This window comes from Anolis carolinensis, chromosome 4, assembly GCF_035594765.1.
Source record: "Anolis carolinensis isolate JA03-04 chromosome 4, rAnoCar3.1.pri, whole genome shotgun sequence".
In the NCBI taxonomy this organism is placed as follows: domain Eukaryota; kingdom Metazoa; phylum Chordata; class Lepidosauria; order Squamata; family Dactyloidae; genus Anolis; species Anolis carolinensis.
In genome coordinates, this window is record NC_085844.1 from 249,764,895 (window position 1) to 249,779,806 (window position 14,912).

General features: G+C 47.4%; 1 protein-coding gene across 1 annotated transcript in view; it reads left to right on the forward strand.

Annotated features, from left to right (window-relative positions):
• Positions 1–393: 393 nt before the first annotated feature.
• xkr7 (XK related 7) overlaps positions 394–14,912 on the forward strand; it is a 114,640-nt gene continuing 100,121 nt past the window's right edge. The window contains exon 1 of the mRNA XM_062979167.1: positions 394–1,112. Within this exon, the coding sequence (XP_062835237.1) occupies positions 394–1,112 (719 nt within the window). The remainder of the gene's footprint in view (positions 1,113–14,912) is intronic.

The following is a 14,912-nucleotide window of genomic DNA, read 5'->3' on the forward strand; positions in this document are numbered from 1 at the left end:
TCCTTCCTCCCTTCCCTCCCATCTCCCCTTTCTCTCTTTCTCCTTCCCTTCCTTCCTTCCTTCCCCTTCACTCCTCTCTTCCTTCTCTCCATCGCCTCACCTTCCTCCTTCCTCCCTTCCCTCCCATCTCCCCTTTCTCTCCTCCTCCTTCTCACCCCTCCTCCCTCTTTCCTCCCTCCTCCCCTCTTTCTTCCCCTCCTCTCTCTTCCTTCTCCTCCCCTCCACCGCTGCTTCTGCCTCCTTCCCTCCATCTCCCCTACCACACCTCCTTCCTTTCCTTCCCCTTCCCCTTCTGCTGCCTCCGGTCTTTCTCTCCTCCTCGCTCCTCCTCCCCCTCCCCAACCTGGCTCTCCTCCCCCTCCCCTCCTCCTCCTCCTCCCTCCCTCCTCCAACATGGCCGCGAAGTCGGACGGAGGCGCGGCAGGAGCGGCGGCGGCGGCGACGCCTTCCCCGTCCTCGTCCTCGGTCTCCTCGGCGCCTGCTCCGCGGAGGGAGGGCTCGTGCTCGGGGGGCCTCTCCCGCTCCTCGGCGCGCCCGCCCTCCTCCTCGGGCCCGCTCCCCGCGCTCCCTCCTCCGGCGCTGCTCCTCCTGCGGGGACCCTCGCCCGCGCCCCCTCCTCCTCCTCCGCCGCCGCCGCCCCCGCTGCTCCCTCCGCCCTCCTCGGGGCCCGGGGCGCGCTACGGGGCGGGCGAGTGCGCCTGGGCGCTGGGCGCGCTGCTGGTCTTCTTCTCGGACGGGGCCAGCGACCTGTGGCTCGGCGCCCACTACTACCTCCGCGGGCAGCTCTGGTGGTTCGGCCTCACCCTCCTCTTCGTCCTCCTCCCCTCCGTCGTGGTCCAGGCGCTCAGCTTCCGATGGTTCGTCTACGACTTCACCGCCCCGGCCTCCGCCTCCGCCGCCGCCGCCGCCACCGCCTCTTTCTCCGCCAAGCGCGGAGGCAAAGCCGCCTTCAGCACCAAGGACAGCGGCCAAGGCGGAGGAGGAGGAGGCAGCAGCCAAGGCGCCTCGCCCGCCCCGCTCCCGCCCCCTGCCGGGCCCCGCGGGTGCTGCAGGTGCTGCCTCTGGCTCCTCCAGACCCTCATCCACCTCCTCCAGCTGGGACAGGTTTGGAGGTAAGCAGGGCACGGAGGAGGCAAGGGGAGGGGTTCGGGCAGGATGTGCTTCAACACTTCTCCGACATTCTCATTGCATGAGATACAGGCATGGGCCAACACTGGCCCTCCTTCTAGCTCAGGGATGGGCCAGGTTTGGAGGTAAGAAGATAATGAAGAAGCCAAGGGGAGGGTTTAAGGCAGTATGTGCTTGAACACTTCTCCAACATTCTCATTGGCTGAGATACAGGCATGGGCCAACTTTGGCCCTCCTTCTAGGTCAGGGATGGGCCAGGTTTGGAGGTAAGCAGGTGAAGGCAAAGGATGCAAGGACCTGCCTTCACTCTTTGTCAAAATTCTCATTGGCTGAGATACAGGCATGGGCCAACTTTGGCCCTCCTTCTAGGTCAGGCATGGGCAAACTCAGCATCCCTTCCAGACCCTCATCCACCTCCTCCATCAGGGACAGGTTTGGAGGTAAGAAGATAATGCAGAAGGTAATGGGAGGGTTTAAGTCAGGATGTGCTTGAACACGTCTCCAACATTCTCACTGGCTGAGATACAGGCATGGGCCAACTTTGCCACCAAATGCATGGTAAATGAGACTCAGCATCTCTTCCAGACCCTCATCCACCTCCTCCATCAGGGACAGGTTTGGAGGTAAGAAGGCAATGGGAGGGTTTAAGTCAGGATGTGCTTGAACACTTCTCCAACATTCTCACTGGCTGAGATACAGGCATGGGCCAACTTTGGTCTTCCCTCTAAGTCAGGCACGGGCAAACTTCGTCCCTCCAGGTGTTTTGGACTTCAACTACCACCATTCCTAACAGCCGGTAGGCTGTTAGGAATGGTGGGAGTTGGAGTCCAAAACACCTGGAGGGACAAAGTTTGCCCATGCCTGCTCTAGGTGTTATTAGGTCCTCCCTCTAAGTGAAAACCTGGGATGGGTTTGGAGGTAAGGGGATGATGGAGAAGACAAAGGATAGGGTTTAAGGCAGTATGTGCTTGAAACTTCTCCGACATTCTCATTGCATGAGATACAGGCATGGGCCAACTTTGGCCCTCCTTCTAGGTCAGGCATGGGCAAACTCAGCATCCCTTCCAGACCCTCATCCACCTCCTCCAGCTGGGAAAGGTTTGGAGGTAAGGAGAGGATGGAGAAGGCAATGGGAGGGCTTATGTCAGGATGTGCTTGAACACTTCTCCAACACTTCTAGGTCAGGCATGGGCAAACTCAGCATCCCTTTCAGAACCTCAGCCCCCTCCTCCAGCTGGGACAGGTTTGGAGATAAGGAGAGGATGGAGAAGACAAAGGATAGGGTTTATGTCAGGATGTGCTTGAACACTTCTCCAACATTCTCATTGGCTGAGATACAGGCATGGGCCAACTTTGGCCCTCCTTCTAGGTCAGGCATGGGCAAACCCAGCATCCCTTTCAGACCCTCATCTCCCTCTCATGCTCCAGCTGGGAAAGGTTTGGAGGTAAGCAGGTGAAGGCAAAGGATGCAAGAATGTGCCTTTACTCTTCGCCACTATTCTCATTGGCTGAGATACAAGCATAGGCCAACTTTGGCCCTCCTTCTAGGTCAGGCATTGGCAAACTCAGCATCCCTTCCAGACCCTCATCCACCTCCTCCAGCTGGGAAAGGTTTGGAGGTAAGCAGAGCATGGAGGAGGCAAGGGGAGGGTTTCAGGCAGGATGTGCTTGAACACTTCTCCGACATTCTCATTGGCTGAGATACAGGCAAGAGCCAACTTTACCACCAAATGCATATAAATGAGACTCAGCATCCCTTTGAGACCCTCATCCACCTCCTCCATCAGAGACACGTTTGGAAGTAAGGAGATGAAGGCAAAGGATGTCAGGAGGTGCCTTCACTCCTTGCAGGCATGGGCCAACTTTGGCCTTCCCTTTAGGTCAGGCATGGGCAAACTTTGTCCCTCCAGGTGTTTTGGACTCCAACTTCCACCATTCCTAACAGCCGGTAGGAAGTCCAAAACACCTGGAGGGACAAAGTTTGCCCATGCCTGACCTAGGTATTATCAGGTCCTCCATCTAGGTGAAAATATTATTCAACTAGAATGCAAACGATACCATCAATTGCATGATAAATGAGACTCAGCATCCCTTTGAGACTTCCATCCACCTCCTCCATCAAAGACACGTTTGGAGGTAAGGAGATGAAGGCAAAGGATGTCAGGAGGTGCCTTCACTCTTTGCTACAATTCTCATTGACTGAGATACAGGCATGGGCCAACTTTGGCCTTCCCTTAGGGTCAGGCATGGGCAAACTTTGTCCCTCCAGGTGTTTTGGACTCCTTTCTTCCACAATTCCTCCAGGTATTTTGGAGTTGAAGTCCGAAACACCTGGAGAAAGGCTCAAAGTTTGTCCATGCTCAACCTAAGTATTAAGTCCTCCAGGCTCTGGGTGAAAGTATCATCCAGAGCCTGGAATGCAAACTGTTCCATCAAATGCATGATCAATGAGACTCAGCATCCCTTTGAGGTCCTCATCCACCTCCTCATCCTTGGAGGTCCTCATCCTCCTCCAACTGGGACAGATCTGGAGGTAAAGAGGTGCAGAAGGCAAGGAAGGTCTATCTAAGGATAGGTAACCAAATAGCACTCTGTCTTGCACTTCATCCCTATTCCCTGCCCCTATGATACATGGTTGCACTATCCCTGGCCTAGCTCTTTTATAGTTAGCCATGTTCATCTGGACATTGGTTTGTTGGACCTTTTACTGATGGAACTAATGGGTTTTTATGAAACCCAAAGGGGAGGGTTTATGTAAGGATGTGCCTTTATTCTTCTCCAAAATTATCATTAACTGAGATACAGGTATGGACGAACTTTGGCCCTCTCTCTAGGTCAGGGATGGGCAAAACCAGGCCTGGGGGCCAGGATGCAGCTTCTTGGGCTCTTTTCTCAGGTCCTTCTCTCTCTCAGCATCCATCCTTCCTTCCTTCACTCTTTTCTTACTCCTTCTCTCCTTCCATCCCTTCCTTACCTCCCTCTTTCTTGTTCCATCCTTCCCTTCCACTTTTTCTTCCTTCCCTCTTTCCTCCCTCCTTCCCTCTTTCCCTTTCTCCTTCCTTCCTTCCTTCCTTCCTTCCTTCCTTCCTTCCTTCCTTCCTTCCTTCCTTCCTTCCTTCCTCCCTCCCTCCCTCCCTTCCTTCCTTCCTTCTTTCTTTCCTTCCTTCCTTCCTTCCTTCCTTCCTTCCTTCCTTCCTTCCTCCCTTCCTTCCTTCTTTCCTTCTTTCCTTCCTTCTTTCCTTCCTTCCTTCCTTCCTTCCTTCCTTCTTTCCTTCCTTCCTTCCTTCCTTCCTTCCTTCCTTCCTTCCTTCCTCTCATCCTTCCTTCCTTCCTCTCATCCTTCTCTCCTTCTCTCCCTTCCTTACCTTCCTTACCTCCCTCTTTCTTGTTCCATCCTTCCCTTCCACCTTTCCTTCCTTCCCTCTTTCCTCCCTCCTTCTCTCTCTCCCTTTCTCCTTCCTTCCGTCCTTCCGTCCTTCCTTCCGTCCTTCCTTCCTTCCTTCCTTCCTTCCTTCCTTCCTTCCTTCCTTCCTTCCTTCCTTTTTGTCTTTCCTCCCTTCTCCCTTCCCTTCATTCCCTTCCACCCTTCCTTCCTCTCATCCTTCTCTTCCTCCCTCCCTTCCTTCCTTCTTCCCTTCTCTTTTTCATTCCTCCTTTCCTCCTTTCCATGAGAACCATGTTTCAACATTTGAAAGGGTGTCCCATTGAGAAGGAGGGACTTTCTGCTGTTCTGGAGACCAGGGCTCAGGAGAGCAATGGGTTCACATGGCAGGGAAAGAGATTCAATTGAAAAAATGAGGAAGAACTTCCTCGAGAGTGGCCTAGGTTGACTGGGAGTGTGGTTGCGTTTCCTTCTCTGGAGGCTTTTCTGCAGAGGCTGTCTACTGAGAGTGCTTTGATTGTGCCTTCCTGCATGGCAGGGGGTTGGACTGGATGGCCTTTGGGAGTCTCTTCCAGCTCTAGGATTCTTTATCAGGAGCAGAAAATATGAGGTCCAAAAAAAAGGGGAGGAAAGGGCAGGGAGGAGACTTGGGGAGGTTCATCTACAGCAGACCTGGGCAAACCTTGGTCCTCCAGGTGTTTTGGACTTCAACTCCCAGAATTCCTAACAGCCTCAGGCCCTTTCCTTTTCCCCCTCAGCCGCTTAAGCGGCTGAGGGGGAAAAGGAAGGGGCCTGAGGCTGTTAGGAATTCTGGGAGTTGAAGTCCAAAACACCTGGAGGAACAAAGTTTCCCCAGGCCTTCTATAGATGGACCTGGGTTGTTCTGTTTATGCGTGAGTGTGCATTTGTGGAACATAAAGCTCACGCTCTTCTTCCTCTGCCAACTCAGCCATTGATCAAAAGACAAGGAAGCGCAATAGAGGGGCGTGATCGGCGCATGCTGGATTCTTCCAAACTCAGGAGCATAGAATGCATCTCAGTGCTGTTTTGGGACAAAAGGTGGGCTATACCCAAAAGGTGATGATGATGAAGTCCACACTCGGCTTGTTGAGTTTAGACCAACCAAGAATCTAGGAATGTATGAGTTCTTGGGGAGAAGTAGGCATACTGCAAATAGGATTGCTTCCTGTTGTCATCACGCTACACAATGTGGGGTAAAAACAAAGGTGATCGCAATGATATTATTGTTTGGCTATTATTATTATTATCATTATTATTATTATCATTTTATTATGACACAGCAAACAAGATAGATATGCTGGATTTCATATCACAAAACCACAAGTCGAACACTTCCCAAGTGTCTAGGACTGTGTGATGTATTTTTGGATGATGCGTGCAAATTCCAGTAGGGTGACCTTTTGCAGTTGACAGATCGTAATTTTGTCAATGTTTATTGTTTCCAAATGCCGGCTGAGATCTTTTGGCACGGCACCCAGTGTGCCCATCACCACCGGGACCACCTGCACTGGTTTCTGCCAGAGTCTTTGCAGTTCAATCTTGAGGTCCTGATAGCGGCTGAGTTTTTCCTGTTGTTTTTCGTCAATGCGACTGTCACTTGGGATAGCGACATCAATGATCCAAACCTTTTTCTTTTCCACGACTGTGATGTCTGGTGTGTTGTGTTCCAGAACTTGGTCAGTCTGGATTCGAAAGTCCCACAGTATCTTTGTGTGCTCATTTTCCAATACTTTTGCAGGTCTGTGATTCCACCAGTTCTTTACTGCTGGGAGGTGGTACTTGAGGCATAAGTTCCAATGAATCATTTGGGCCACATAGTTGTGCCTCTGTTTGTAGTCTGTCTGTGCGATTTTCTTACAGCAGTTGAGGATATTATTATTATTATTATTATTATTATTATTATTATTATTATTATTATTATTATTATTATGCTCCACACTCTAACAGGTCAGTCTGAACTATCAAGGATCCAAATGTCACCACATGGGCCACATTATTACAACCAGGATCACTTTTTTGTCATTGTGTTACAACTATCCCTTCCAGGGTATTTGGTGCATGCCTGGGTTAGAAAGTCCCCAAATAGACCCCAAATAACCCCCCCCCCCCCAATCAATGGCAGTAGTTGTTGTCTTTCAGCAGCTCCTCCTAGGGCTTGATCTCCAGACCCTTGATCATTTTAGTCGCCTTCCTCTGACACATCCCAGCTTGTCAACATCTCACTTCAATTGTGGTGCCCAGAATTGGACACAGTGTGATTCCAGGTGTGGTCTGATCAAGGCAGAATAGAATAGAGGGGGAGCATGACTTCCCTGGATCAAGACACTAGACTACTATTGACGCAGGCCAAAATCCCATTGGCTTTTTTAGTTGCCGCATGACATTGTTGGCTCGGGTCCACCTTCCTATCCATGAGGGCTCCCAGATCTTTTTCACATGTAATGCTGTCGAGTTAGGCATTTCCCAGGACTGTGGACTGAAAGGTCGGCAGTTCAAATCTGGAGAGAGCAGGTGAGCTCCCTCTGTCAGCTCCAGCTCCCCATGCGGGGGCATGAGAGAAGCCTCCCACAAGGATGGTAAAACATCAAAACATCCGGGCATCCCCTGGCCAACATCCTTGCAGATGACCAATCCCCTCACACCAGAAGCAACTTGCAGTTTCTCAAGTTGCTCCTGACATGGAAAAAAGAACAAAAACAACAAACCTTTGACCTCACACCCTCTCTAGGTCTCCACCCTCCTGTCTGACCCCACCCCCTCCATCCTTGAATGCCCCACACAAGAATCAGGTAGTTGACCACCACCCCATTCCTTTCACCTTTCCATTCCTCCGTCCTTCACTACCTGTACTTGTGCCATCTTGCAGGCCTTACCTGGGAAGGAGGCCCAGATAGTGTCCAAAGGGGGAGGTGGAGCCGGGATGGTCCGCAGCCTGGCTCCTATAATAATAACAATAATAATAATAAAAGATTAAGATAAAGGTTTCCCCTGACATTAAGTCCAGTCGTGTCCGACTCTGGGGGTTGGTGCTCATCTCCATTTCTGAGCCGAAGAGCCGGTGTTGTCCTTAGACACCTCCTAGGTCATGTGGCTGGCATGACTGCATGGAACGCCGTTAATAATAATAATAATAATAGACATTGACAAAATTACGATCTGCCAGCTGCACAAGGCCACCCTGCTGGGATTTGCGCGCATCATCCAAAATACATCACACAGTCCGAGACACTTGGGAAGTGTTAGACTTGTGATTTTGTGATACGAAATCCAGCATATCTATCTTGTTTGCTGTGTCATAAGGTAAAGGTAAAGGTTTCCTCTGACATTAAGTCCAGTCGTGTCTGACTCTGGGGGTTGGTGCTCATCTCCATTTCTAAGCCAAAGAGCCGGCGTTATCCGTAGACACCTCCAAGGTCATGTGGCCATTGGCATGACTGCATGGAGCGCCATTACCTTCCCACCGGAGCAGTACCTATTGATCTACTCACATTTGCATGTTTTCGAACTGCTAGGTTGGCAGGAGCTGGAGCTAACAGCGGGTGCTCAAGCCGCTCCCGGGATTTGAACAAGTTCAGCAGCTCAGCGCTTTAACGCACTTCGCCACCGGGGCTCCCCGATATGTCATACAATATAATAATAATAATAATAATAATAATAATAATAATAATAATAATAATAATAAATATAATAATAATAATAATTAAGGCCAAGATTGAAAAATCAGCTGATGACCCAAAATGCAGACTGTGCAAGGAAACCGATGAAACCATTGATCATATCCTCAGCTGCAGTAAGAAAATTGCACAGACAGACTACAAACAGAGGCACAACTATGTGGCCCAAATGATTCATTGGAACTTATGCCTCAAGTACCACCTCCCAGCAGTAAAGAACTGGTGGGATCACAAACCTGCAAAAGTATTGGAAAATGAACATGCAAAGATACTGTGGGACTTCCGAATCCAGACTGACAAAGTTCTGGAACACAACACACCAGACATCACAGTTGTGGAAAAGAACAAGGTTTGGATCATTGATGTTGCCATCCCAGGTGACAGATGCATTGACGAAAAACAACAGGAAAAACTCAGCCGCTATCAGGACCTCAAGATTGAACTTCAAAGACTCTGGCAGAAACCAGTGCAGGTGGTCCCGGTGGTGATGGGCACACTGGGTGCCGTGCCAAAAGATCTCAGCCGGCATTTGGAAACAATAGACATTGACAAAATCACCATCTGCCAACTGCAAAAGGCCACCCGACTGGGATCTGCACACATCATCAGAAAATACATCACACAGTCCTAGACACTTGGGAAGTGTTTGACTTGTGGTTTTGCGAAACGAAATCCAGCATATCTATCTTGTTTGCTGTGCCATACAACGTCGTTGTATTGATAATAATAATAATAATAATAATAATAATAATAATAATAATAACAACAACAACAACAATAATCACCACCGTCAACATCATGTTGTGCTTAATTTATATCCCCCCCCCCTCTCACCTAAGGGACTCGGGGTGGCAAAGAGGGTGCAGGTCAAGTCATGGAGAGCAGGGACCCCCAGCCTGGCTTTTGTCTGGAGTGGGAGACATCGACAAAGAGGGTGGGGACCGAGGAGGAAGAGAGCAGCGTTTGAGAGGCAAATCCGCCAGTGTGTCTTTCTATTAGTGGAGGGTTTATCTGGAGCTTTACAAAAGGGAGCAGGCCGAAGCGGGGGCTTCACTTCTATCCATGTGTGTGGGATCCAGAGGCAAGGCCCCTCATGCTTCTCATCCTGCTGATGCCTTCTCTGCCCCACTGAGGCCACGCTGGGTGGGCAACATCAGCCAGGCTGTGCTCAGGTGCTTTGTGATGGAAGAAGGGAGGCTGAGGTGGGTCTTTTTGTTCTGGAGGCGAGTTCTTCCTCTTGACCCCCCTTTCCAACATCCCAGCCCCCTTGAGCCTGGCCTTTCCCAACCCACCGGAGCTTTGCTATGTGTAGACAATCTGCTCTATTCTTCCTTGGATTGCTTTCCATTCCCTCCCACAGCTACGGCTCTACCTTGGCTTCACCAGCGGAAGGGGTGTGTTTGCATGCGCCAGGCATTACAAGCCTTTTTCTTTCTTCCCTTTTCCCCATTGGAGTAGAGAAATGGGAGCCAGCTTCTCATTGACTTTCTTACTCATGTGGGGGTCCATGAGCCAAACCTATTATGGTCCCTATTATGCCCCATAAGCTAAGCAGGGCAGAGACCCCCTTTCTCTCACTGTGCGGTCGGAGACAGGTGAGGATAGCTTTGATCATCGCCATCATTATTGTATTATTATTCTTCTTTCCTCGGCAATGTGAGAGCCCCTCCCTACCTGGCGGTGTGCCGCTATGTGTGTGTGCTTTCAAGCCTTCTGCTTAATATGATTTATCGAAGGCACTGCAATGTGAGGAAGGGGAGCGGAGGAGGAGAACAAGGCAGCGGTGGGTTTGAAAGGGTCTCTGTTCAAAGTCCCCCTCCCCATGACATGCAGTGAATGAACGGTCAGAAGGTAATTTGGGCCTTTTGAAGGGCTCGGAGAGAAGTAGGAAAATATTTAAGGTGTCCTCGCTATAGTTTGGTGTTATGGCCACCCTGAAAAGGTGGGCTGGGCTTGAAGGGAATGAAGAATGCAATTTAATTCCCCTCTCATTGCTTTCTCTGGGTCCCTTCAAGCCTGTGGATAGTACTATGCAGAAAGGAAAATGCTGGCTGCAGCTCCATGTGTCTTCCCAGCACCAGATGGGCCATGCAGGAGCATTTCCAAGCAACCGACAAAGCATTGAGGCAGAATCACCATGGAAAGGAGAGTTGTAACAGAGTGACAAAAAATAGCAATCCTGGTTGTAATAATGTGGCCTATTATGCTCTCAAGACCTTGCAAGTTTCTAGATTCTTGGGTGGCATTTGGATACTTGAAAGATCAGAATGACCTGTTGGAGCGTGAACCTAATAATAATAATAATAATAATAATAATAATAATAATAATAATAATAATAATAATACAAAAGGCCACCGTACTGGGATCTGCACGCATCATCTGAAAATACATCACACAGTCCTAGACACTTGGGAAGTGTTCGATTTGTAATTTTGTGAGATGAAATCCAGCATATCTATCTTGTTTGCTGTGTCATAATAAAATACAACTACTCATCTTGTTGTGTTTCTAATAATAATAATAATAATAATAATAATAATAATAATAATAATAATAATAATGACTGACAAAGTTCTGGAAAACAATACACCAGACATCACAGTTGTGGAGAAGAAAAAGGTTTGGATCATTGATGTCGCCATCCCAGGTGACAGTCGCATTGACGAAAAACAACAGGAAAAATTCAGCCGCTATCAGGACCTCAAGATTGAACTTCAAAGACTCTGGCAGAAACCAGTGCAGGTGGTCCCGGTGGTGATGGGCACACTGGGTGCTGCGCCAAAAGATCTCAGCCGGCATTTGGAAACAATAGACATTGACAAAATTACGATCTGCCAACTGCAAAAGGCCACCTGACTGGGATCTGTGCGCATCATCCAAAAATACATCACACAGTCCTAGACACTTGGGAAGTGTTCGACTTGTGATTTTGTGATATGAAATCCAGCATGTCTATCTTGTTTGCTGTGTCATACAATAAAATAATAATAATAATAATAATAATAATAATAATAATAATAATAAAAACTTGAGAAGTGTTCGATTTGTGATTTTGTGATACGAAATCCAGCATATCTATCTTGTTTGCTGTGTCATACAATAAAATAATAATAATAATAATAATAATAATAATAATAATAATAATAATAATCCCCCTCAATGGATGCCACCTTGTTGTGATGGGGGGGGGGGGGGCTTAACTGCATTTGGAAACACTGAAAAAAATATGATTTGTCAACTGCAAAAGGCCACCTGCACACATCATCTGAAAATACATCACACAGTCCAAAACGCTTGGGAAGTGTTCAACTTGTGATTTTGTGATATGAAATCCAGCATATAGATCTCGTTTGCTGTGTCATACTATGTCTTTGTGTCAATAATAATAATAACAATAATAATAATAGCCTAGTAATAACAATAATACCATTATGATCACCTTTGTTTTTACCCCACCTCTGTACCTTGATATTCAGGCTGATCTGTTAGAGCAGGCATGGGCAAAATTGGGCCCTCCAGGTGTTTTGGATTTCAACTCCCACAATTCCTAACAGGCATTATCTCCAAGATCTCATACAATTGTGAGAGTTGAAGTCCAAAAGACCTGGAGGGTCCAAGTTTGCCCATGTCTGCGTTAGAGTGTGAACTTATTATTATTATTATTATTATTAGCCTAATAATAACAAACAATAATATCATTATGATCACTTTTGTTTTTACCCCACCTTTTGTACCAAAATGTTACAGCGTAATGAGAAAAAAGCAATTCTACTTGCAGTATGCCCGGACTGTGGCGCAGCTGGGTAGTAACCAGCTGCTCTAAATCACTACTGACCGAGAGGTCATGAGTTCGAAGCCTGGGTCGGGTTAAGCCTCCGACCATTAATAGCCCCAGCTTGCTGTTGACCTATGCAGACCCGAAAGACAGTTGCATCTGTCAAGTAGGGAAATTTAGGGATGCTTTATGTGGGGAGGCTAATTTACAACACCATAAAACTGCCAGCAAAACACGAGGAAAGGAATGCGGAAGTACAGCCACTTCTGGACAGTGAAGCAACAGCTCCCCCTGTGGCCGGAATCGTGAAGCTGGAAAAATGTTAAAAATGCCTCTGAGTCTGTCTAATGTATGTTGTTTGTCTGTTCCCATTGAATGTTTGCCATATATGTGTTCATTGTAATCCGCCCTGAGTCCCCTTCGGGGTGAGAAGGGCGGAATATAAATACTGTAAGTAAGTAAATAAATAAATAAATAAATAATCCCCAAGATCTCATACGTTCCTAGATTCTAAACGGAACTGGTGAAGTGTGAACTTCATCACCATCATCATTACCTTTGTGTATACCCCAACATTTGTCCCAAAGCAGCACTGAGATGCATTCTATGCTCCTGAGTTTGCATGCGCCGATCACGCCCCTCTATTGCGCTTCCTTGCCTTCTGATCAATGGCTGACTTCATTCAGTTGGCAGGGAAAGAGGAATGTGAGCTTTACGTTCCACAAATGCACAGAGCAACCGCAGATGCATCTACAGTGTAAACATTCAAGCAGTTTGGCACCACTTTAAGTGCCATGACTCAAGGCTATGGAATACAGGGATTTGTAGTTTGGTGAGACACCACCACCCTTTGGCAAAAAATACTAAAGCTCTTGTAAAACTATAGCTGTCAGGATACCAGAGCATTGAGCCATGGCAGTTCCAGTTTGGAGTCAAACTGCAGTGAAGACGCACACCGGAGAAATCATTATGGGGTGATGCTTTAAGTCAGACAGCCTGATAGTTTAAGAATGGATCTATTATTATTAGGATGAAGTTAGGAATAGGGACACAACCAATGTATTGATTCTCTGTGGCCACAACCATTTATCTATCTATCATCTATCTATCTATCTATCTATCTATCTATCTATCTATCTATCTATCTATCTCTGTCTCTATCTCTATCTCTCTATCTATCTATCATCTCTATCATCTCTATCTATCTATCATCTCTATCTAACATCTATCTATCTATCTATCTATCTATCTATCTATCTATCATCTCTATCATCTAACTATCTATCTATCATCTATCTCTCTATCTATCATCTCTATCTATCATCTATCTATCTATCTATCTATCTATCTATCTATCTATCATCTCTATCTATCATCTATCTATCTACCTATCATCTATCTATCTATCATCTATAATAATAATAATAATAATAATAATAATAATAATAATAATAATAATAATAAAAAACTTTATTTATACCCCGCCACCATCTCCCCAATGGGGACTCGGGGCAGCTTACATGGGGCCAAGCCCAAGACAATACAATATAACCATAACATAATACAATTACATAATACATTACGTAAAATAAAGAGTACAACATAAGATCGAAACAGCAATATAACAAGAGCGGGCCGCATGAACACTACATTTAAAAACTAGATTAAAAATTAAAACTCTGTGTGAGAAAGGGATCAGAATAAAAACCTCGAGGGACGGGACATCAGATAGTGAACCAGTCTAGAGGATAAATATTGGGGGGGAGTAGCATAGAACATTTACTCTCCGAAAGCACACCGGAAGAGCCATGTTTTTAAATCTTTCCTGAAGGCTAAAAGGGTGGGGGCTTGCCTGATTTCAATGGGCAGCGAGTTCCACAAGCGAGGGGCCACCACAGAAAAGGCCCTCTCCCTTGTTCCCACAAGGCGAGCCTGAGATATAGGTAGTGGCGACAGGAGGGCCTCCCCTGATGATCGGAGAGGTCGGGCAGGTTTATGGTTTTTTTTTTTTTTTTTCGTGTCAGGAGCAACCGGAGTTGCTTCTGGAGTGAGAGAATTGGCCGTCTGCAAGGACGTTGCCCAGGGGACGCCCGGATGTTTTGATGTTTTATCATCCTTGTGGGAGGCTTCTCTCATGTCCCCGCATGGAGCTGGAGCTGATAGAGGGAGCTCATCCGCACTCTCCCCGGGTGGGATTCGAACCTGGCAGCTTTCAGGTCAGCAACCCAACCTTCAAGTTACGAGGCTTTTATCCCCTTGGCCACCGGGGGCTCCATAGGTTTATGGTAGGAGATACGGTCACGAAGGTAGGTGGGTCCCAAACCGTTTAGGGCTTTATAAATGATGGTCTGCACCTTGAATTGGGACCGAAAGATGAACGGCAGCCAGTGGAGCTCCTTAAACAGGGGAGTAGATCTCTCCCTGTAACTCGCCCCCGTTATTAGTATGGCGGCCGAACGTTGGACCAACTGTAACTTCCGGGCCGTCTTCAAGGGAAGCCCCACGTAGAGCGCATTACAGTAGTCCAGTCTAGAGGTAACTAAGGCATGCACCACCGTGGTCAAGTCAGACTTCACGAGGTATGGTCGCAGTTGGTGCACATCTATCTATCTCTCTGTCTATCATCTCTATCTATCTATCATCTATCTATCTATCTATCTATCATCTCTATCTAGCATCTATCTATCTATCAATCATCTCTATCATCTCTATCTATCTATCTATCTATCTATCTATCTATCTATCATCTCTATCTATCTATCATCTCTATCTATCTATCTATCTATCTATCTATCTATCATCTATCTATCTATCTATCTATCAATCCTCTCTATCATCTCTATCGGATCGGGGTATTGGGTGGCAACCTGTGCTGGACGGGGTCGCACTCCCCCTGAAATCACAGGTCCATTGCAGTTTGGGGGTCCTCCT